The 24,355-nt window shown below is 42.2% G+C and overlaps 1 protein-coding gene across 1 annotated transcript in view; it reads right to left on the reverse strand.

The window, feature by feature from the left end:
• TESK2 (testis associated actin remodelling kinase 2) overlaps positions 1 to 24,355 on the reverse strand; it is a 149,525-nt gene that overhangs the window by 91,578 nt on the left and 33,592 nt on the right. The window contains exon 3 of the mRNA XM_027837977.1: positions 6,122 to 6,243. Within this exon, the coding sequence (XP_027693778.1) occupies positions 6,122 to 6,243 (122 nt within the window). The remainder of the gene's footprint in view (positions 1 to 6,121; positions 6,244 to 24,355) is intronic.

Consider the following 24,355-nt stretch of genomic DNA (forward strand, 5'->3'; position numbering starts at 1 on the left):
ACATAAGACATCATGGACAATGAATTTGTATATGGAAATGCCCAATGTATTTGGTGTTTGTTAAGTTCAGAATAAAATAAATACATATATATATATATGTATGTATGTATGTATGTATGTATATACATATATATATATATATATATATTTTTTTTTTTTTTTTTAAAACAACATGCTTGGGGCAGCTAGGTGGTGCAGTGGATAGAGTACTGGTCCTGGAGTCAAGAGGACCTGAGTTCAAATCTGGCCTTGGACACTTGACACTTGCTATGTGACCCTGGGCAAGTCACTTAACCCCATTGCCTAGCCAAAAAAGAAAGAAAGAAAGAATAAAAACATGCTTTACATACATTTCGTTTGATCCTTAGAACAACTCACGCTAAGTAAGAACATCCCTATTTTATCCATGAAGAAGCTGAGGCTCAGAAAGACTAGATAACATGCCCAGGAATCCCACAACTAGGAAGATTCAGAGATGAGTCTGCAGCCTGCCCAGATCCTCCATGACACCTCCTGCTGAAAGCAATTTCTCATGCCTCTTCACTGTTAAAGTATTTGGTACTTCTCTAATTTCATGATCTATTTCGGGGTGGGGGGGGGGGAATCTGCGACCTTGAGGCCACATGTGGTCCTCGAGGTCCTCAAGTGCAGCCCTGTGACTGAATCCAAACTTCACAGAACAAATCCTCTTAATAAAAGGATTTGTTCTGTAAAACTTAGACTCAGTCACAGGCCGTACCCACGGACCTAGAAGATCATATGTGGCCTCAAGGATACAGGTTCTCCACCCTTGATCTAGTTGATATCAGGGTTGTTTACACGGGTTCAACTAAACAAGCCTCCATTCAGAGGACAGTTTCTTCACCACACCTGTCCAATGCTTTCCACCTCACACTAGTGCCCATTCCTGGAACTCCCTCCCACCCCTACCTGGTCCTCTAATCTCTGCCTACAGCCCACTCATCCTTCCACACTGACTTAAACATTTACCTCCCTCCAGTAAGCCTTTCAGATTTCCCCCTACCCCAGTCAGAAGCTACCTCCTCTTCCTCAGATCTCAAGTAACACTGCATACCTCTGGTCTTATCATATTCTATCTGCCTTACAGTTATTACATAGTTATTGCAAATTTATCTATGTATAATACAAAGGTAGCAGGGCACGGTAGATAATAGCTTATAATCACTAGCATTTATATAGTGCTTTAAAAGATTTGCAAAGTGGGGCAGCTAGGTGGCACAGTGGATAGAGCACTGGCCCTGAATCAGAAGGACCTGAGTTCAAATCCAGCCTCAGACCAAACACCTGACACTTACTAGCTGTGCAACCCTGGGTAAGTCACTTAACCTCAATTGCCTTAAGTGCTTTACATATGTTTATCTCACTGGCTCCTCACAACAACTCAGGGAAGTAGGTACTATTTATTACCCCAACTTACAGATAAGGAAACTAAGGCTGAGAGAAGTTAAGTGATCTGCCCAAGGTCACACAGCTATTGAGTGTCAGAGGCAGGATTTGAACTCGTGACTTCTTCATTCCAACTCTAGTTCTCTATCCACTGTGCTACCTAGCTGCCAACCTAGAGAGAGGGACAGCCTTTAAGTAAAAAAGTTCAAGGCCTACCTCTAATATTGATCCCACCCCCAAAGTCCTTATTCAGGGGAGTAACCCTTGTGGAGAAGGGGCCTGCCATCCCCACCTCCACCAGGCCCCAGGCCCTGGCCCTGCAGTCATCCTCCAAGGAAGCAAACCTGGGGAGCAATGGGGCCTGGCAATAGCTCCTGCAGGGGCTGCAGCCTAGACTTTTGAGTAGCCACAGCTTCCAAGGACCAGAAAAGAGAGTCTTCACTGCCAAAGTCCTCGGCACTGTTCAGTGATGCAGCTTCAGGAACCCTTACAGTTTTATTCATGACTATTAATTACTACATGCTACAACACTAAGTACTGTGGGATTTCTCCATCTGACTTGCCACTGAAACCTCCCCCATGGCTTGTCTCTCCTTACTGGAATGTGAGGTTCCTTGAGGTGGGCCGGCAGGCTCCTCCAGTATCCCTGAGGTCTGTTTTAGTGCTCAGCATAGTGTCTGACAGTAAGCACTAAATAAATGCTTTTCTATTCCATCATTCCCGCCTTCCTTCATGCTAACTAAATGACCATGATCACGGCACTTGGAGGGCTGGCTAGGGCTTTTAAGAGTTTAAAAAGATAAGTAACAGACAAATTTTCAACATGCATCGATGCCAGGAATCTCTCATGCTGATGAAATCACCGATCTGGACACACACCCACTGTTGATAAACTGACCAACATAAGGCCAACATCAATACCTCCAATGTCTAGCAGAATGCTAGTCACCTTTTTGGGGGGGGGGGGGCCACAGAAAAGGAAGGGGAAATGATTATTGAATTTATTTATTCATATATCTCTATATACCCCGCCCATCACCTAGCACAACACTCAGCCCAATAAATATCCATTGCCCAAAATTAATGGTGGCTGTGACCTCTGGGTTTCAAATGATTCTATAAAAACAACAACAAAGGGGCAGTTAGGTGGCGACACATAACACTCACTAGCTGTGTGACTCTGGGCAAGTCCCTTAACCCCAACTGCCTTACCGAAAAAAAAAACCCAACAACAACAAACACCCACTGACTTCATCCTGCTCCACTGGATTATAAGGAAGACTATTAAAGGCCAGAAAATCCCAAGAGGACAACAGGGTCCAATTTCTGGGTACCAATGATCTCAAATGTAACCAGACTTAAGACAGCTGCTCTTCCTATTCTGAGCTCAGACAAAGAAAATGAGAGTAATAGCGATGAGGAGGAAAGTGAATATCACGCAAAGGGCAATGGAAAGGAGCACAGTAAACATGAGCAAGTGGCAACATGTGGTAAACAGGGAATAAGAAAGAAGAACCAGAGGAAAAGATGACATCACAGAAATATCTCAGTGAAAAAGAAGACAGGCTGGACCTAGGTGATCCTGAGGGATGACTGACTGATGGTGGGCCAGCAGGCTCCTCCAGGATCCTCCAGATGTCAAGAAAATGGACCCTGGCATTCACTGGCTGGACCCACAATCAGACTCCAGGGCTGCCCAGGATAGGCAGGCAGAGATGAACCAAAATCTGAGTATCGCTGGAAGGAACTTGCCCATCAATGAAAAACGAGCTTCCTCGGCATTGTTGCTGCTAATAAAATTTATGATCACGACGCATTTCAAGCTTTCCCCAAATGCTTTCTTATTTATCATATCAATTCATTAGATCTAAGACCTCATCTCATTTCTAACAGGGTTACTAGATCAAGGGAGTGCTAGAGAAATCATTCACCTGTACGTGAGCAAAGCATTTAATAAACCAAGGCTGTCCTGCTTGTCTTTTCAGAAGTCTGACTTTCTTCCAAACTCGGCAGAAATGCTGCCTTCTCTAAGACATTCTTCCTAACTATCCCTCCTCCTCCCCCCAGTGGCTAGCACCCTTGCCCTCCCACGTGCTTGTTTTAACTTGTTCGGTGCCTACTCACATCAGTGGTTCTCATGTGCCACAAAACTCCTCCACACACAGCAAGATGGCCCACAGCAAGGCCCCTAAGCCCTGCTGCCAGCAGCAGTTTGCTGCCTGCTCTTTAACAGGGAGGTCACAACAACAGTTCTGTGTGCAGAGGGACAAAGCCATCTTCTCTGCTAGGGGTCCTGGGGCCCCGAGTCAGGACAGGAGAGGAGGTGACCTGGGGGGAAGGAAGGAGAGTCAGAGAAATCCCAAGACTAGAGAATGAGACTAGAGACCCGACTGCCCAGGAACTCTACTTTACTGCCATAATAATGTTATTAAAGTTATTGAACTAAAAACTAAACTAAAACTGAGATAGTGCTTGGATCGTCATGACAAGCCTGAGATAGAGGGGCTATTGTTACCCCATTTTGCAGCTGAGGAAAGTAAGGTTAGTGGTGAAGAGGTAAAGTGACCAGGCCAATGTCTAAGTCAGGAATCAGACTTGGGTTTTTCTCATTCCAAATCCAATGCTCGATCCACTACACGGCCTGGCTACCCACCTTAATGTTTGTTGTGTTTCAATGTCTCACAGCAAAGGATATAACATCATAAGCAAAAAGTGAAAAAAAAAAAACAAAAAGGATGAGGATCAGTGTGATACACATCGTCCCCCTGATTAGAAAGAAAACTGTCTGAGAGCAGGGGTCATTTCTCTTGTCTCCAGGTCCCCAGGTAGTAGCACAGGATCTCACATACAGCAGACACACCCTCACTAAACGCGTTTGAGTGAAAGATGGTGAGGACTAGTCCAGAGAACAATGACGGAGAGCACATTAAGGTTTGCTAAGCATGTTTGCTCACTGGGTGAACATGAGACAGATTCAGAATTAGCTGAATGGAGCGATCCATAGGATAGGACTAATGATTCAAGGTCAGCATGGCACACATTCTCAGTAAGGGTCCCAGGAATGCTTTCTTGACACTTTTACTACGTACTTAGATAAAGGCACAGGTGGAATGCTTATCAGATGTGCAGAAAGCATCAGGCTGGAAGGGAGAGCTAAGCTGACCTGGGAAACACGGTCAGGATCCAAAATGACCCTGAAAGGCTAAAAGACTCAACTGAATCTGATAAGACTACATTTATCTCTACTAAATTTCAAATCTTACTAGGGTTCAAAAAATCAACTTCTTCTTAAGTGCTACACTAGAGAAGCGTGGTTAGAGAACAGTTTGTCTGAATATGACTTGTGCTTCTCAGTGAACTGCACACCAAATAAGAATCCAGAGTGGCGGTAGAGTCCAAAAAACGAATGAAATCTGAGGCTGCACGTGGAAAGGATTGCATTCAGCTCTAGGGACAATGATCATCTAGAAGGCATCCAGAAGAGGGCCACAGGATGGGGAAGCATCTGGAAACATCTGGAGTTCATGCCATAAAGGAGCAAATGAAGGAATTGGGGCACTGTGGCCTAAAGACACAGCGAGTTCTCAGATATGTCAAGAAGACAGATCAGAGTTGGTCTGCCTGTCCCCAGAAGGCAGCCCTAGGAGTAAAGAGGGAAGCTTCAAAAAGGAAAATCTAAACTTGATGTCAGGAATTCCTAATGACGAGGGAAAGAGCTGGGCTAGCATGGAAGGCAATGGCTTCCCCTTCACCGCAGGCCTTCGAGGAAAGGCTGGATAACCAGCCAGGATCCTAGGCCTTGGTTGGGGATATTCCAGAAGGGGTCACTTTTCAAATGTGGGTTTGATTCGGTGGGGTCCCTGGTTCCTTCCAACTCTGACATCCAGTGACTTTGTGATACATTCTTTCTTCCACAGGAAAGGGCAGGAGGTATCAGGTTAGGGTAACAGGGAAGAGAGGTAATAGCAATTGTACCTCATTGGCTATAAGGCAAGACTCCTCTGAAGGGTCCAACTAATAATCACAAAAAGAACAGCTAGGATTTACGTAGCACTTTAAGGCTTATAAAGTGCTCAACACATCTTCCATTTGATCTTCATAATAACCTTGTGAGATAGGGACTATTATTGGCCTTACTTTACAGATAGGGAAAGTGAGACCGATCGAAGTGAAATAACTTGCTCAGGGTCACAAAGCTAGTGTCTGAGGAAAGATTTGAACTCAGGTCTTTCTGACTGCAAGCCACAAGAGCTCTATCTACTGGGTCACCTAGGTACCTCATTAAGCCTCTTCCTTCAGAGGCTTCTGTATACTAACGAAGACAATCTAATGGGGCTGTAATTCTACTTTCAATTTTACTCAAGAAATTCAATTAAAGCTTCTCATAAGGTAACTAAGCAAATTAAGAAATTCTATAAGGAATAAAGTCTCAGGAAAGACAATTTGTCTAGTAATGGGACTCTGCTGATGTGGTGAAGTAACAGGAAGCCCAAGAGCATTAAAAATAATTAATTATCAAGAGAACAATGAAACTAGAGCCTGCATGGTGAGTAAGTGCAAACCTCAGAGGGGTAGGAGGAAGCAAGATGACAAAGCAAGTTCAAAGGCCAAAGGATTCTTTCAGGCTTTCCATCTGAAATCAATTGCAGGAATCGTCAGAAAGTGCTCATATTCTTCTCCCTGATCCCAGGAAAAAGAGAAGGTGATGACTGACCTCAGGATGTTTGGGTGAGAGAGTCTGTTCATGAGCTGGACTTCCTTCAGCATGTTTGCCCGGTTACTGCTTAAAATGTTCATCTTCAGAGCCATCACCTGGTCAGACACTCTGTGGCGCACCTACAGGTCAGTTAAGCAAGAAGATAAAAGGTGAAATCAAAGGTCACAGCTAATTCCAATCTAGATTTTTTTTAAATGACAGGAAGTTTTTTTTATTAGAAATGCTAACAAAAATTCAAAACTTAGTATAAATGCTGAGAAAAATCCAAACACATTATTTTTTATTCTAAAAACATTCTAATTTTTTGTTGAAATACCAGGAAAATATTGTTATAGTGTAAAGAGATTAGATCTTTTCTATACTCTAGTGTTGAGCAAAACCCAAAGTCCCTCTTGCAAGCCAACTCAGACCTGACCTCATACTGCCTTGAGCCAATGCTAGCAAGAAGTCCACCCAGAGAGGCCCTGGGACAACAGTGACCTGGAGTTGGAAGGCTGGGCTCAAGTTCCAGCCTCAGCCCTTAGTGGCTGGATGACCTGAGGCAGGCACAAACACTAGACTCTTGGCCACATGGTCCAAGTTTGGCCTAAAGTGTCAATCCCTTCCACAGTGTTCAATTAAATATACAATTTTTTAAACATCAATTGTGACACAAAGTTTAGAAAGACCCACTTCTTTCCCTTTTGGAGCTTAAGGTATGTAAAAGCAAAAACATATAAAAAATAGAAATAACAGACAATCTTACATGATCAATTCATAAGAGAGGTGCAGAACAAAGTACCACATCAAGGCTAAGGAGAAAAGCATTTTTTCCCCCAATCTTCATAGCACAGGAGGACATTGAAGGCAGAGACAGAAAAGTCTAGGGTATATCCAGGGGACAAAAAGGATCCAGTCTGGCTGAAGCAGAGCCATAACCAGGCTGCAATTTTGCCTGAAGGCAGGAAAATTGCCTGTGGGTCATGGACTTAAAGGGCTGTTCCTCCTTATTATAGTCTTCTAAAGAGGCAGGAGAGGAGCAGAATCTGGTGGTGGGCAGTGGTGAGAGTGGAGATGGGAGCCCACAAGGGAAGAATGATTGTACCATTGTGTTCCTTGGAGATTCTCTGACCTAACTGAGGTTGGCTATGATCCACTGTGGGGGCATCATGAGCATATTCAAAACAATGTGGACCAATCAGTAAGGAATGTCAGAGCCTACTTCAAGGATCTTGAGCCTTGTAGAGGACAGGGGCTGGGCCCTGTGAGGTCTCTACCACCTCAGCAGGGTCTTCCCCAGGGAAAAGATGATGAGGAATGGGAACAGTTCAAGCAGGGCAAGGCAGCTGGGAGGGAAAGAAAGCCAAGTCTCCCAACTCCAAAACCATTATTCCCCTTGAACCTTTTGGCCTCCCAGCTTCTTAAATTTGTCCTGGTTGTGGAAAGGAGAGGATAAGGCTGTTTATTGGGGAAAAGCATATGCATTTGGAAGGATTGGAGGATCACCCTCCCAGGGACAAATGCTCTGAGGTGCTGGTAGTCTTGTACACCTAAAGAAGGCCAAATTTCAACAAGTCAACTGAAAAGACTGAACTAGAAGTCAGGAAAACTGTATTCCAGGAAGTGATATGACACTAATTCTAGAAGATGGAGGAGTGAAAGCAGTGATTTGCTTGAGCTCTCCCCCAAAACCCTCCAAATACCTGTGAAAAAATGGCTCTAAACAAATGCCAGAGCAGCAGAACCCACAAAAAGACAGAGTGAAACAAATTTCCAGCCCAAGACAACCTGGATGGTTGATTGGAAAGGTCTATTGCACCAGGCTGGGAGAGGAACACAGGTCAGTGTGGATGCGCAGGCAAAGACCAGGCCTCAGCAAACCTGGAGCAGGCCTCAGAGAACTGAATCACAGGCAGCTATGGTGGTTTCCAGACTTCTTAACCAACAAACGCCAAAGACAACTTAGAAGGTCAGTAGGAAAGGTCTGTGACCGTGGTGAGAGAGAAGCTCGGTTGCAGCCCCAGTCCCAGCACGGCCCCGGGGCGGCAGCTGCTTCTGGAGCTCTAGGCTCACAGACAGAATGGGAATCAAGTGGCTGATCAGAGGGGGATTGCAGGGATCTCTTTGCTGGTGCTGAGGCAGGATTCTCTTGCTTTGCCCTTGCTTGAATCTAGGTCACAGTTCTGGGTGGCAGTCCTGGGGCCAGGAGGTGTGCTGGCATGGTGGAGCTTGTAGTAGAGGTGGAGAGGGAATCCTCCTCACAGTTCCAAGGCAGAAAAGAGTGCTTGTGGTCACTCATAGACCAGAGTACAGGCCAGGAAAGGAGTAAACACCTCGCCCTTGATCATACCACCTTCGAAGAACTGAAAATTTATAGGTCCCTAGAAGTATCTCTGAAAACAGATGCACAAAACCCCCAAAGCTTAGGACAGTACATTCTCCACACTGGAAGCAGACCCCCACCTTAACAAAGAGTTTAAAACTTAAGTGATTGGCTGGGAATATGAGCAAACAGAAAAAAAAAGTCAGATCATAGAATCTTTCTCTGGTGACAAAGAAGATCAAAACATAGAACCAGAAGAAGACAACAAAGTCAAAGCTCCTACATCCAACGCCTCCAAGAAAAATATGAATCAGTCCCAGGCCATGGAAGAGCTCAAAAGGGATTTTGAGAAGCAAGTAAGAGAAGTAGAGAAAAAACTGGGAAGACATTAACTCTAAGCCTCTGTTTCCTTTTCCGTAAAATGAAGAAAATGAGAAAAGCAATATCCACAATGACTATAACAATGTAAACTAAAAGAACAGTAAAATTAAATGGAACTACGGTGGCCAAACCTGGAGTCAGAAGAAATGAGGAAATTTACCTCTCTCTTTTTGTTGGAGAGGTGGGGGATAATGGGTGTAGAATGTGGCATATATTGTTGGATTGGTTCAATTGGTCTGTTGATAACTTTTTTTCCTTCTTTGTTATAAAAGAAGGTTCTCTGTGGAGAGTAGGGAAGGGGTATACTTGGAAATGACTGTGAAGTAAAAACAAAAGGTATCAAGAAACCTCAAAACATTTTTTTTAATGAAGGGGAGATGCATATATACCAAAATATTAGTAGCAGAGCTTTCACAGTAGCAAAGAAATGGAAATAAAGTAGACACCCATCAAGTGATGATTAGCTCAACAAGTTGTGGTACATGAACGTAATAGAACATTATTGGGCTTGTCAGGATCCCCATACCAAAACCACCCCTCTCTTTTTAATATTAAGAGACACTCTGTTTTCCAGAGCTAAGATACAGCAAGACCTTATGCCTTGAGCTTGACATAACAACAATCCTTTGCACTCACCCTCTGGATGATCTCAGCTACAGCAAAAGCCAAGAATTATTTCACACCAGCAGCAGGTGGTCCCTGAGCTTGGATCTGCAATACTTGTGTTCTGATCATGAAGTTCTGTTAGGAATCAAACTGATCTCGTTGTTGTTACCCGTCACTGTCAGGACTACAGCTCACTGTGTAGCCACTGCTATAAGTTTTGAGATCTGCCCACACTAAAGTGGGTCTCCTACTATAGAGGGCCCCAACACACATCTAGTTTCCCTCCTCCAATGGAATAAAGAAAACTTTTTGCTTAAGACCATTGTTAGCTCTTTGGTTTGGTTGTGTTTTGTTTTGTTTTGTTTTTAGAGTTAACTGTGGTTTTGAGAACCTGTGTGAGCTCTCTGGTTCTTTCAGAGTTATCAGTGGTTGCATGACCTCTGTAACACTTTGGTCATTTGTTCTCAGGGTTGACAGGTTATAAGAAATAACAACAATGAAGAATTCAGAGAAGCCACAGAAGACTTATGTTAACTGATGCAGAACAAAGCAAACAGAACCAGGAAAACAATCTACACAATTATAATAATGTAAATGGTAAGAACAAAAGTGAACCCTGTAGAATTAAAATGACCATATCTATCCCTGGAGAAGAACTGAAAAAATACATCTCCCTTCTTGATAACAGTGAGAACACTGTGGCTGTAGAATATTGTATGTGCAATTTGATAGGACTTAGTTAATGTATTAACTAGTTTACTAAACTCCTTTTTTTATTATTTTTAATAAAAGATGACTTGCTGGGGTGGGGGAGAAGGGGACAAAGAGCAGGTATAGTCAGAAATCATGTGACATAAAAACAGAAGAGATCAATAAAATTAAAAATCTTAAAGTGCTATTAAAAATGGAGTTGGACAAAGAAATGTCTCTAAGAAATAATCACAGATCCCTTTTGCAATCTGGTGAAACCTATGTAACCCATAATGTTAAATGTATAAAATAAAATACATAAGACTGAAAAGGAAACCAGTTACACTGACACAAAGTTATCAAAATGTGTTGTTGTTTTTTAATGTTGACTTCCCAGGTTAAGAATACCTACTTTCAGGTCACTTTTAGCTCAAACACTATGTGAGTCTCTGACATTTGGGTTTCATTTGACTCTGCCTTGGCCCAGCATCAATTTCAGTAACAGCTGAATCCACCTTCCTCAATGATCTAGGTAGGACATGTCATTTCCCCCTTTGAGGGCCTCCTTCCAGCTCTAACATGATACTTTGAGCATTTGGGGGGAGGGGGTAGCTTCAAGGCCTCTTTCAGCCCCCTCCCCAAAAGTATGTTTGCTATAAGAGTTCCCGTTATTGTATGCCCCCACTGTCAGTAATTAGGTTGATTGAATGCCAAGTGTGAAGAAACAACTGACCTTAGCACCTAGTTACCAAGAATAATTACGATAAAAAGGAAGCTATCAAATGGCCCCATAAGGGAAGGAGGGGAACCATGCAGCCTACCCAGAAGCCTCCTCATGGTACTCTGGTATCTCTGACATTCCCACCCCCTCTCCAACACTAACAGAGTTTTTAGTGCTGCTTGCCCTAGAATGATTTGCAGGATTTAACTCCATGTACAAAAAGTCCTAGTCACAGTTGAGAGAAGAGGACTAAATAATCAGAGAAGAGTGGAGTGGAGTGGATGGAATTCTGGATGTGGGGTCAGAAGGACCTGAGTCTGAATCCTGCCTCAGACACTTACTAGTTGTATGACCCTGGGCAAGTCATGTAATGAATCTCAGCCTCGGTTTCCTCTTCTTTAAAAGGGGGATAATACTAGTACCTATTTCTCAGGGTTGTTGTGAGGATCAAATGAGATAATATAGGCAAAGTATTTTTACCAACATTAAAGTGCTATACAAATGTTAACTATCATTAGTATTCAATAAGGCTGGAAAGATAAGGTAGTACCAGATTATAGAGGGCACTGAATTAAAAACAAGTAACAATAAACTTTACACCTAGTAGGATAATAGGTGCCACTAAAAACTTCTGAGAAGATGTACATCTAAATTTATACAAGAGAAATATTATCCTGGCAATGATCTGAAGGGTGGGTACATGGGGAGAGATTCATTTAGGAGGCTATTCTAATAACCTAGCATAGTAATGAGGACATACTGGGTATGGAATGGAAGTAACTGGGATAGCCTGGGAGGCAGTGATGAAAACCTGTCCTAGGGGAAATATAGAGAATAAGACAGTTCTGAGAGATACAACTGGGGTAGAATCAATAGGAATTATTAACAGCTTGGCTATGGGAGGTGAGAAAGAGAGAAGGCTATAAACATGGGAGGCTGGATGAATATTGGTGTCACAAATGGTGAAAGAACTCCAGGTTTAAGGAAAAAGACAATGAGCTTGGTTTTGGAGCTGGTGAGATGATGGCAGGTCATTGATCAATCTTGTTACAAGTTCTGTCAACTCCAATTTCACATCATCTATGAAATGGAGAAAAGCTACCTTCTCAGGGCCTTTCTGAGTATAAAATGAAAACTCTATGTAAAGCTCTTTATAACTATAAAGTGCCATAGAAATGGCACCTATTCTAATTGTGTTTGTCGTATTCTGACCAAAAAAAAAATGCTTAAGAGTCTTATAAGGCATTTATTGAACACTAGTAAAATTTTCTTCTATAAGACAATAAACCACAAAAGCACTAAGCCCACATCCTCAAAATCCCTTTTGCAATACTTTATAGAAGAAAAAAAAAAGAAAAAACAAAAGGAGGAAAAAGATACCAAAAAAAATTTATGTATATCCCAAAGATTTATAAAAATATTTATAACACCTCTTTCTATGGTGACAAAGAAGTGGAGAATGGCTGAACAAATCATGGGATTTAAAGTAATGGAATATTACCACTCTGTAAGAAATGATGAAGAGGATGGTTTCAGAGAAACTTGGGAAGATTTCAATGAACTGATGTAGAGAGAAGTGCCCCTCCTGGATCAATGCCTTGTCGTGGAGGAGGGGCTTGCATAGCTCAAGGAAACTATGAACTATGCCATACAGGATTACCCAGGACACTCAGATCATAGTGGAGAGTTCTGACAAAAGGAGATCCTCATGAATATGAAGTGGAAGCAATGAAGATTTAGATCTGGTAGACAGAGTGCCTAAAGAACTATGTACAGGAGGCAGCAACAAAAAACATTCCAAAGAGGTCAAGAAGGATGGGGCCTGAGAAAAGATCCTCAGACACAGCTTTTAAGAGATTGCTGGGGGCAGCTAGGTGGCACAGTGGATATAGCACAGGCCCTGGAGTCAGGAGAACTTGAGTTCAAATCTGGCCTCAGATCAAACACTTGACACTTACTAGTTGTGTGACCCTGAACAAGTCACTTAACCCCAACTGGCTAAAAAAAAATGAAATAAAATAAAAAGACTCTACAAGGCTTCAGCAATATGTGAACCAAGAATTACCAGAACAGGCTGGTTTTCAAAGAAACAGAAACTAGAGACCAAATTGCCAACATATACTGGATTATGGAGAAAACAAGGGAGTTCTAGAAGAACATCTACTTCTGCTTCATTAAGTACACTAAAGCCTTTGACTCAGTGGATCACAACAAAATGTAGGAAGTCCTCAAAGAGATGGAAGTACCAGGGAACAGCTAGGTGGCTCAGTGGATAGAGCCCTGGCTCTGGAGTCAGGAGGACCTGAGTCCATATCTGACCTCAGACACTTGACACTAGCTGTGTGACCCTGGGCAAGCCACTTAACCCCAACCACCTCAAAAAAATAAAAAGAGAGAGAGAGAGAGAGAGAGAAATGGAAGTGCCAGATCATATTACTTGTTTCCTGAGGAACCTGTGTGAGCACCAAGAAGCAACAGTTAGAACTGAACATGGAACAACTAATTGCTTTAAGATCAGAAAAGGAATATGACAAAGCTGTATACTATTTAACTTATATGCAGAGTATATCATGCAAAATACCAGGCTGGATGAATCAAAAGATGGAATCAAGGTTGCCGAGAGAAATATCAACAATCTCAGATATGCAGATGATACCACTCTGATGACAGAAAATAAAGAAGACTTAAGAAGCCTTGATGAGGGTGAAAGAGGAGAGTGTAAAAGCTAGCTTGAAATTTACCATTAAAAAAACTAAGTTCTTGGTAACTGGTTCCATCACTTTGTGGCAAATTAAGAGAGAAGAAGTGGAAGCAGTGTCAGATTTTATATTCTTGGGCTCAAAGACCACTGCAGACAGCAACTGGAGGTATGAAATTAAAAGATGCTTCCTCCTTGGAAAGAAAGCTATAGCAAATCTGGACAACATACTAAAAAGCAGAGATATCACCTTACCAACAAAGGTCTACGTAGTCCAAACTACGGTTTTTCCAGGAGTACACGTGAGAGTTGGATTGTAAGGAAAGTCGAGCACCACAGAGTCAATGCTTTCGAACTGTGGTACTGGAGAGGCTTTTGAGAGCCCCTCGAACAGCGAGGAGATCAAATCAGTCAATACTTGGAGAAGTTAATTCAGGATATTCACTGGGAGGTCAAATACTGAAGCTGCAGTTTTAAATACTTCAGCCACATAACGAGAAGATGGGACTCATTGGAAAAAAGACCTTGATGTTGGAAAAGATTGAAGTCAAAAGGAAAAGAGGGTGGCAGAGGATGAGATGGCTAGATAGTGTCATGGAAACAATGAACATGAACTTGGACAGACCTCGAGAGATAGTAGAGGATAGAAGGGCCTGGGGTGCTATGGTTCATGGGGTCATGTCAGATACAACTGAATGAATACCAACAATAACAAAAACAGCAAAAGAGAGAAGCAAGCAGAATGAGTTACATAAAGACAAAATTGTAAACAACTTGGAAAGACTTGAGACCCTTGACGAAGCAAGCATGTTACCCAAATACTGACAAAGAGGCAATGGCCTAAAGTACAGAATAAGGCAGACATTTCTTGATTTGGCCAATGTGTGGTCTTGCATTGCTTGATTATATTCATTAGTTACAGAAGTTTTGTTTTTCTTTAGAGGGGAAGAGTGAAAGTGAAAGAGAGGAGAATATTGGTATGGTTGCCAAAAAATAGAAAATAAAGAAGGAAGGATTAATTAAAGCATTTTTTAAATTCACAGATCACAGAAGAAAGTTCAGAAGAAAAAAGACAAGAACAACAGCTTTGAAAGTGACAGGTTGAATTTATCATAAACCTTTTCTAAAAAGTAAGGTGTAAGTAATATAGATTCAGAATTTCATATCTAATATTTTTCACTGTATTTGGTATATAAAATGTTCTCTTTTGGTGTCTGTTGAGTTCAGAATAAAAAATGACAGGGCAGCTAAGTGGCGCAATGGATAGAGCACCGGCCCTGGATTCAGGAAGACCTGAGTTCAAATCCGGCCTCAGACATATAACACTTACTAGCTGTGTGACTCTGGGCAAGTCACTTAACCCCACTGCCTAACCCAAAAAAATAAAAAATGAATGCAAACTTTGGCTCTGACATAATGCTTTTTAGCCCCAAAGAACTATATAATCATGTTCATATATATTTATTACAATATCTATAAAATTTATGGTGTCTATGGAATATTGGAAAGAATACTGAATTTGGAAATGACCCAGGGATTTGAGTCCTGGCTCAGCCAGGCTTCCTCCGTGAGGATTAGGGAAATTCTCTACCTCTCAGAGGCTGTCTCTATTGTATGAAATCACCTCTAAAGTCCCTTCCAGATTTACATTCTATACTTTAGACTATGCACAGATAGAAATTCTGGGCAGGGGCTAAGGAATAGACTCTTCCCATATGGCATCATAGTTCTGCTAAGACCATATTATGTACATATCTAGCTTGGTCACAACACTCATGTGCAAGAAGGAAAATCGACCACAGCAAGGCTGTGCCTAAACACTTTTATTTTGTCTTCTCTGCTGCTACAGACTTTGAAGGGGCCTAAGCCCACAAACCACTGCTGAAAATAAGTGTCTGTTGTGAATTAGTGAAGTCTCAATAATAGCAAAAGGAAAGAGTAAGAAATCATCTCACCAATTGCCAAAAAGAAGATCCCTCCCAAAAAAAGTTGTAAAAGATGATGAAAAGTTAAGAAATCAAATGTAAAGAATTCTTCTCCCCCACCACCAAAAAAAAATTTTTTTAAGTCCATTTTTGGATAAGCTCAGAGAATTGTAATACAAAAATGTCAACCACTGGGAACAGGCTGTGATGGATGGGTGTGGGGAAGCAAGCACAGGGAAGTACTGTTAGTGAAAATGTTAAGTGGTTCTATTGTTCTGGATTCCAATTTGAACTATGCATAAAAAGTGACTAAACTATGCATACCCTTTGATCTTACAGCCTCACTCCTGAGCATAACCCTCCAAAGAAGTCAAAGATAGAAAATAAGTCCAATAGATAGTAAATAGATAGCAAAATCTATACCATATATGCCAAAATATTCATAGCAGGTTCACAGCCTGGTTCTCAATTTCACACTTTTTTTTTTTTTTTAGGCAATTGGGGTTAAGTGACTTGCCCAGGGTCACACAGCTAGTAAGTGTCAAGTGTTTGGTCTGAGGCCGGGAATTTGAACTCAGGTTCTCTTGACTTCAGGGCCGGTGCTCTATCCATTGTCCACCTAACTGGCCCAATTTCACACTTATTAAGTGTGAACAACAAACACTAAGCATCTACTCTGTGCCAGGCACTTTGCTAAGTACTAGAATACAAAGAGAAGTAAAAGACAATCCCTGATCTCAAGAAGTTCAGAATCTAATGGGACAGTCAACATGGAAACAACTATGTAGAAACACTATGTACCAGATAACTAGGATACATTGAACAGCAGGGAGGTACTAAAATTAAAGGGATTGTGAAAGGCTTCCTGTAGAAGGGGAGATTTTATCTTGGACCTAAAGGAAGGCAGGGAGGCCCAGAGGCAGAGATGAGGAGACAGCTCCAGCCATGAGGGAGAGCCAGAGAAAATGCAAAGAGCTGAGAAATTGAGCATCTAAGGCCTATGATAGCAAAGTACATGGCAGAGTATGGAGTATACAGTGTAAGACTGGAAAGATAGGAGAGAGCCAAGTTATGAAAGGCTTTGAATACTAGAGTATTTTTTATTTGATCCCAGAGGCAATAGGGAGCCTCTGGAGTTTACTGAGCATAGGAGTGACCCCGCACTTCAGGAAAATCACTTTGGTGGCTGAGTGGAGGGTGGACTAGAGTGAAGAGAGACTCAAGACAGACAGACCAATTAGTTTATTGCAATGGTCCAGGCAGGAAAAGATGGGGGTCTGAACAGGGTTGGTGGCTGTGTCAACAAAAAGTGACAACCGATTAGATATGTGGAGCTGTAATTACCATGCCCATGTCTCCCTGTCCTCAAAAAATCCTCACTTTATCGATCCCTGCTAGCTACTACACCATTTCTCTTCTGCCTTTTGTGGCTAAACTCCTTGAGAAGGTTGTCTACAATAGGGCCTCTACTTTCCTTCCTCTCACACTCCTCTTTCATCTCTCCAGTCTGGCTTCGGACCTCCTCATGTCAAAGGCCGCTGCTCCCTCCAAAGTTGAGGGATGAGCTCTGAGTTGCTAAATCAATCTTCATCTCTCTTGAGCTCACTGCCACCTTTGGCACTGTCGATCACCCACTTCTCTCTTCTTTCTAGATTCTTAGGACACTGCTCCCTCCTGGTTCTCCTCCTACCTAGCAGACTGCTCATTTCAGTCTCCTTTGCTGGATCTTCATCCAGGTCACAACCAATAACAATGAGTATCCCACAAAGCTCTGTCCTGGCCCCTCTATACTATTTTACTTGGTGACTTCATCAATTCCCATGGATTCAATTATTATCCCTATGCTGATGATTCTCAAATCTTCTTACCCAACCCTAACCTCTTGCTGATCTCCAGTCTCAAATCTCCAACTGCCTATGGACATCTTACACCGTATGTCCAGCAGACATCTTAAATCTAACATATTCAAAATTGAACTCATTGTCTCCCCTCAAACCCTCCCTTCATCTCTTCTACTCTTCCTTATCATTGCTAATGATACCACCACCCTCCCAGTCACCCAGGCTGGTCACCTCTGTGTTGTACGCAACTCCTCTCTCTCACCCCCCTTATCCAATCTGTTGCTAAAGAGGCCTGCCAAGTTTACCTTTTATAACATCTCTTTCCTCTGCCCCTGCCACCCCCTGGTGCAGGCCCCCATCATCGCACACCTGGACTATTGCAGTAGCTGGGGGGGGAGGGGGGAGATGGGAAGAGGGATCGTCTGTCTGTCTGCCTGCCTCAAGTCTCTCCTCACTCCAGCACATCCTCCATACACTGCAGCTACCTAAGTGATTTTCCTCCTAAAAGTGAAGGTCTGAAGTGAAGATATGAAGTGAAGACCTGAAAGTGAAGGTCTCTACTCCATAAATTCCTACCACCTCTAGCACTAGATAGAAACTCTGGCACGTAAAGCTCTTCACAATCTTGCCTTTCTAGCCTTCTTACATACTACCCTCCTTTCTGCTTGATCCTCACACACATCACCTCACCTCCTGTTTCCATGCCTTTGTACAGGCTATTCCCCACACCAGCCATGCTTTCTCTCCTCACCTCTGACTCTTGGAATCCCTGGTTTCCTGCAAGACTCAGCTCAAGTAACTTTCTGAAGGGAGGCCTTTCCCAGTCCCCCCATCTGTGAGCTTCCTCCCCTTCAAAGTTACCTTGTGCCCTCTTTAGCTGTGTTTTTATACACTTGCAAATGCCTTTTGTATATAACAATGTATGTCCTCCATTAGAGTAAGCACTTTGAAGGCAGGAACCATTTCATTTTCATCTTTGTATCTGCAGCACCTAGCACAGCATCTGGTACATAATAGGTATCTAAAAAATGCTTCCTTGATTGATTATAAGTTGATTATAAATTATAAGCATTTATTAAGCACTATGTGCCAGCTGTGCTAAGTGCTAGGGATACAAAGAAAGGTAAAAGACAGTCCCTGCCCTCAAGGAGCTCATAGTCTAATGGGGAAGACAAGCTGCAAACCACTCTGTACAAAAAAGTTACACACAGGATGGATGACTTGGAGATCATCAACAGAAGGAAGGTCCTAGTATTAAGAGGTATGGAGAAAGCTTTCCTGTAGAAGGCAGGATTTTAGTTGGGACTTGAAGAGGGTTCTGGGTAAAGGAGCAGGGAATGATAGAATGGGAAATGAAGGTGACATAAAAACAAGAGCCATCAATACAAATTTTTTAAAGGACAAAAGGTATAATGAAATGTTTACTTGTTTTTATCAATGTGTCATTCATGTAGGATTCTTTTCCGCTGCCTCAGTGATTTTGTGGTCACACGCCTCATGACCACTGAAAGAGGAGCCACTCTCCTTGGCCGATCTTATAAGGATAAGTTTAAGAAAACACTGCTACACAAAGAACTCACTGACAGTAGTTTTCCGACTCTATTTACTGACGATATCTGGGCTTGAAAAAGGCCTCTTCATTCTGAAAGTCACTGTTCTTTTTTGAAAATCATCTAAGAAGCTGTTTGCTTGTATGTGTGTCAAAAACTTTTCTTGTGAAATGCTGACAATTGGCAAACAAGGTGGAGAGAAGGCACAGGGGGAACCAGGGGTGAATGATTTATGTTTCAACTGGATCAGAAAAACAGTTCTTTAAACAAAGAAGCAGTATGAGGTGCCGGGACAGGCAAAGAGGCACAAGGCAAGAGAACTGGGCCCTAGCCCCAGGCGCAGCCACAACAGAGCAAAAAGAACAGCTCACATTTCTAAGGAGTTCTTTGGGGCCAGCCTTCCTCACAACAACCTGTACACGTCCATAGGGCAAGGCACATCACCAGCTGCTAGTGCCCTCCCTCCTAAACTAGCTTGTATTTAGCTACTTTCTATTTTTCTTCTTCTATTTACACACCATCTTCTGACTACTTTGCCTTTGCATTACCTGTCCCATACCTGCAATGTACCCCTCCTCCCTTTCCTCTCCCAGCTTCCCGGGCCTCCTTCAAGATTCAGCTCCAATCCCTCCCTCTACAGAAGCCTTTCCAGCTGTGCACCCCACCCCCGCCCAACTAGTGCCTCCCCTGTGAGCTCCAAGAGGTCAGGGACCTGGATTTGTGCCTTTCTCTGTATCCCCACTTCAGCAAATGCTTAATAAATACTTCTTGACTTGACTAACAATCTGGCTCTAGCCTATCATTTCAAAGGCCTTATATATTACTTGCCATCAGGAACTCTACCTTGAGGCCAAACAATATTGCTTGCTGTTCTGCACACAAAACAGCTATCAACCACTTCCATGACTCAGCATGAGACATCTCCCATTCCCCGAATTCTCTCCTTCCTCAACTCTGTTGCTTGGTCACTTGAGGTTCAGCCCAAATACCCCTTCCTTCAAGAGACCTTTCGGAATTTCCCCAGCTGTTAGTACTCCTTATCGCTATTAATGTTTTTCATAGATCCTATGTGTCTTCCTCTAATGTAAATTCTTTGAGGACAGGTACTGTCTCATTTTTGTATTTTGATCTCCAGTGATCTCCAGTGCCTGGCTCACAAGAGGCACTTAATAAATACTGTCCATTGATTGTCAGTCAATAAATATTTATTAAGTGTTACTATGTGCTTAAGTACTATGCAAAGCACTAGGGATACAATAATAAAAAGAAAAGATAGTTCCTGTCCACAAGGACCTTACAATCTAACAAGACAATACAAAAAAGGAAAAAGGGGAGGCGGGGGGAGAGAAGGTAGCCAGCTAGAGGCATGACAGAATCCAGTCCAAGGAATACAACTGGTAGGACATGAAGAGTTAGCTGGTCTGGGAGCCCTCTTTACATGGAGGCTTTGCTCTTCCCTCCAGCCTTCCAATCTGAGGGACAGAGGGGAGTGGATGAAGAGAATCATGACATCTAAACCCTCATGCAACTGACATTCAAACCCCCTACTATGGATCAGATACTGGTAGAACTGAAGAGACAGGAGTTAAGCCACCATATTCCCACAACAGCAGCCAGGCCTTAGAAGCATGGAAGTTGTGCAGACTTGGAGCAGTCTGGGTTAACTTTGCCCAGGTGGGGTGACTTTGGGAAAGGCGATGATAAAAACTGTTTTTAAGATGTTGGTAGAGAGCTTGCCAACAGCTTTTATCTTCAGATACTATTTTCCCACCACCTTGGGAATCACTTGTATAAATTGTCTGTTTTGACCTCTGAAGCGCTGAGGGATCCAGTGCACCAGACACAGAACCATAATGTATCTGCTGAGGTAGGATCTCTAGCCATTATCTCACATCAATTCCAACAACATTTTCCATTAGATCACTTCAGACTTCCCACTCTGTACTGAACCCGCTTCACGTCCTTCTCATAGAACCGGCAAACCAAGTCAAACATATTTTGCAGTGGAACAAAATCTCTCATCCAAGCCACACCTGACTTGTCTCAATAGGATCTGAATCTTGTGCAAAATTCACATTAGCCTCACCCTCTGAGCAGGGGTCTGCTACTGGGAAACACAAAGCAAATGGACAATTTAGTCAGATGACTTTGGTCTCTTTTGCCTTCTTATATCACATTCGTTCCATGAGAAAAAAAAAAGGGTGAACATTTGCTTTTTTTCAAACAATATTTTACTTTTTCCCCAATTACATGTAAAGATAATTTTTAACATTCATATTTTTTAAATTCTGAGTTCCAAATTTTCTCCCTCCCTCTCTCACCTTCCCCCTCCCTGAGGTGGTTAGCAATTTGATATAAATTATACATGTGGAATCATGCAAAACTTATTTCCATATTAGTCAGAATATTTGCCTTTTTAAAAATAGATTTTTATTAATATCTTTTACTTTTAAAACACCTAGATTTCCACCCCATCCCTCCTCTAGCCCTCCCTGAAAGCTGTCCTTTAGAAGAAAGATTACTTTTAAACTTTTAAGCTCCATGCATACCAGATCACTTAAAAAGCATTCATGACATTGGGCAAAGTCACCGCAAAAGCACAGAGATGGAAGATAGAAGGTGTGAGGAACAGCAGGTAAGCCAACATAGCCAGATGGTAGCATGTGGAAGGCAGGACAGTGTGAGGATAGCTGGAAAGGTCAAGTGGAGTCTGAGTAAAAGGGTGAAATGGTCACTTTGCAGCTGAGTGGAGGATGGATGGTAGAATGGAGAAACATGAGGCAGGGAGACCCACCAGCAGGTTAGTGCAACAGTCCAGGTGTGAAGTGATGAAGTCCCATGCCAGGGTGGGGCCATGTGAACAGAGAGAAGGAGACATGTATGAGAGATATTACGAAGGCAGAAACAGCAAGACATAGAACAGACTGGCTCTGTGGAGTGAGTGCAAGTGAGAAATTGAGGATAACAGCAGTGTTGTGAGCCTTGATGACTGAGGGGATGGTGGTCCCTTGACAATAATAGGAAAATTGGAAGAAGGGGAAGATTTGGGGGAAAGATAATGAGTTCTGTTGAGTTTGATATGTCTACAGGATAGCCAGCTTTAGAAATCCAAAAGGCAGTTGATTATGTGGGCCTGGAGCTCAGGAGAAGAGATATTAGGGCTGGGTAACTATAATTGGAAGTCATTTATATATGGATGATTTTTTAATTCAGAGGGAGAGAAGAAGTAAATGAGATCACCAAGTGAGACAGTATATGGAGGGAGATGAAAAGAGAGCCAGGACAGAGCCTTCTCACCATTACCTATGGCTTCCTGGCTTCTTTAAGACTCAGCTCAAATACCTCCTTCTATGCTGCCACTTTCTCTGTAAGGTTATCTTCCAATGACACTGTATATCGCTTATATGGTCAGATACCGTATGTTACCTCCCCCCATGAGCATGCTGGGGGAAAGGACTGTAGTTTTGCCTTTCTTTGAACCTCCAGTGCTTAGCACAGTATCAAATAATAAGCATTTAAATGCTTTTAGATTGACTACAGTGCTGTAAGAAATGATAACAATGGTGAATTTAGGGAAACATGGAAAGGTTTATATGAAGAGATGCAATGTGAAGTAAGCAGAAGCAGGAAAACAATAACAAAGGAAACAGAAACACAACAAAACAATTTAAACTGAATGCTCAGAAATTATAATGGCCAAGCTAGCCTCAAAGAAAAGCAATAAGGAAGCACCTCCCCCTATCTTGCAGAAGCAAGGAACTGTGGATATGTAATGTATATGTCACTTTTTTTCTCCTAATACATTAGCTAGTTTTGCAGAACTGGTTTTTTTCCCTTCTTTTCTATTCTTTGTTATAAGGGACAAATGGGAGGGGGTGGAAAGGATTCCTGGGAAACTTAGGTGATTTTAAAAATAAAGCAAGAAAAATTTAATTTGAAAAGTTATTAATGAATGGGGCAGCTAGGTGGCACGGTGGAGAGAGCTCCAGCCTTGGAGTCAGGAGGACCTGAGTTCAAATCTGTCTTCAGACATTTGACAATTACTAGCTGTGTGACCCTGGGCAAGTCACTTAACCCCAACTGCCTCACCAAAGAGCAAAAAAAAAAAGGTATAAAAAAGGTATTGATGCCTTTCACACCGGAGTATAAGATCTAGAGACTAATTCTGGTAATAATCAACAAGCAAGAAAAGGAGATATTAGAAACCTAGCACATGCAACATGGACATTTCTTCAGAAGCTGTTTGAATAGATTGATGCAAGGATATAATTTAAGTCATGATGGGTGCAATCATTACTCAAGATGCTTTCAGATAAATTGGCCAAACATTTTATCTGAAGCAGTGACTCCGACTTCTACCATGTGACTGACTCAATGTCCTCCAGGTTGCCACATTCTTCTCCCCAAGCCACCCCTGCTTCTTCAGGTTCCTGGGAGTGTACTGCCTATTTAACACAACCTATCATTCATTCCTTTCACAAAGAAGGCTTCTGGCCGGCTCAGGTACGAATTCTTCCAACCATTCAAGAAACATGTCAATTCCCAGAATGCTACAGAATACTGGGTTCCAAATGAAATCAAAACAAACAAAAAATCCCCAAACACAGAGAAGTAAAGAGGTCCTCCAACACACTTTTCCTGCTAATCCCTGGCTACCAATGATCTGCCATTACTCGCCTCACCAGCAATCTAGGAATTTTAAACTCTTTCATCAGGTCTCTGGTACAACCCGTAGGTGCTTTTCTTGTTAGGACTGGCTGACAAACACCAGGCTAATTAATAAGAGCACATTTTCAAATGAGAGCTCAGAGGAGGCCCGAGGAGACATAGAAACCCAAATTAAGAGAATCATGGACAATCCAGGATAAGTTCTTGAAGGCTCTGTGTCTCATGCACAGTCTCCAAACAGTACTTGCAGGTAAAAAAACTTACTCTTTCAGGCATTTCTCAAGCTAGATTTGTTTGAAAGATTGTGGGGTTTTTTTTTAATGCCAGTCCATTTTTGCAACAATCTATGTACAAATGATCCATTGTAAGACTTGGGGTATTTTGAAATAGCTTCCCAACCCCTACACGTGCAGGAAGCGCAAGATATCTTCCACCAAAGGAAGAAAAACAGGACTTCCTTTTGTAGATGGACAAAGTGCTGCAATAAAAACAACGAATAATGAAGATGTTTCCTGCTCGGTAACAGCCTGTGGTTGGCTTATACTCACATTGTTGTCTCTACAATATTCTACGCAAATATACTTATAAGAATCAAATGTTGCCTTTAAAAATGAGGTTCTAACTGGTACAGGAGAAAGGTTTATTATAATAGTAATAGCTCACATTTATATAGTGCTTTAGGGTTTGCAAAAGTATTTTACATAAATTATTTCATTTGATTCTCACAACAACCCAGTAAGGATGGTGCTCTTATTATCCCTGTTTTACAGATGAGGAAACTGAGGCTAAAACGTTAGGTGCCTTGCCAGGGTCACCCAGCTAGTCAGAAAGTGGCTGAGGTAGAATTTC

This window comes from Vombatus ursinus, unplaced genomic scaffold (assembly GCF_900497805.2).
Source record: "Vombatus ursinus unplaced genomic scaffold, bare-nosed wombat genome assembly UNPS02014825.1, whole genome shotgun sequence".
NCBI lineage: Eukaryota > Metazoa > Chordata > Mammalia > Diprotodontia > Vombatidae > Vombatus > Vombatus ursinus.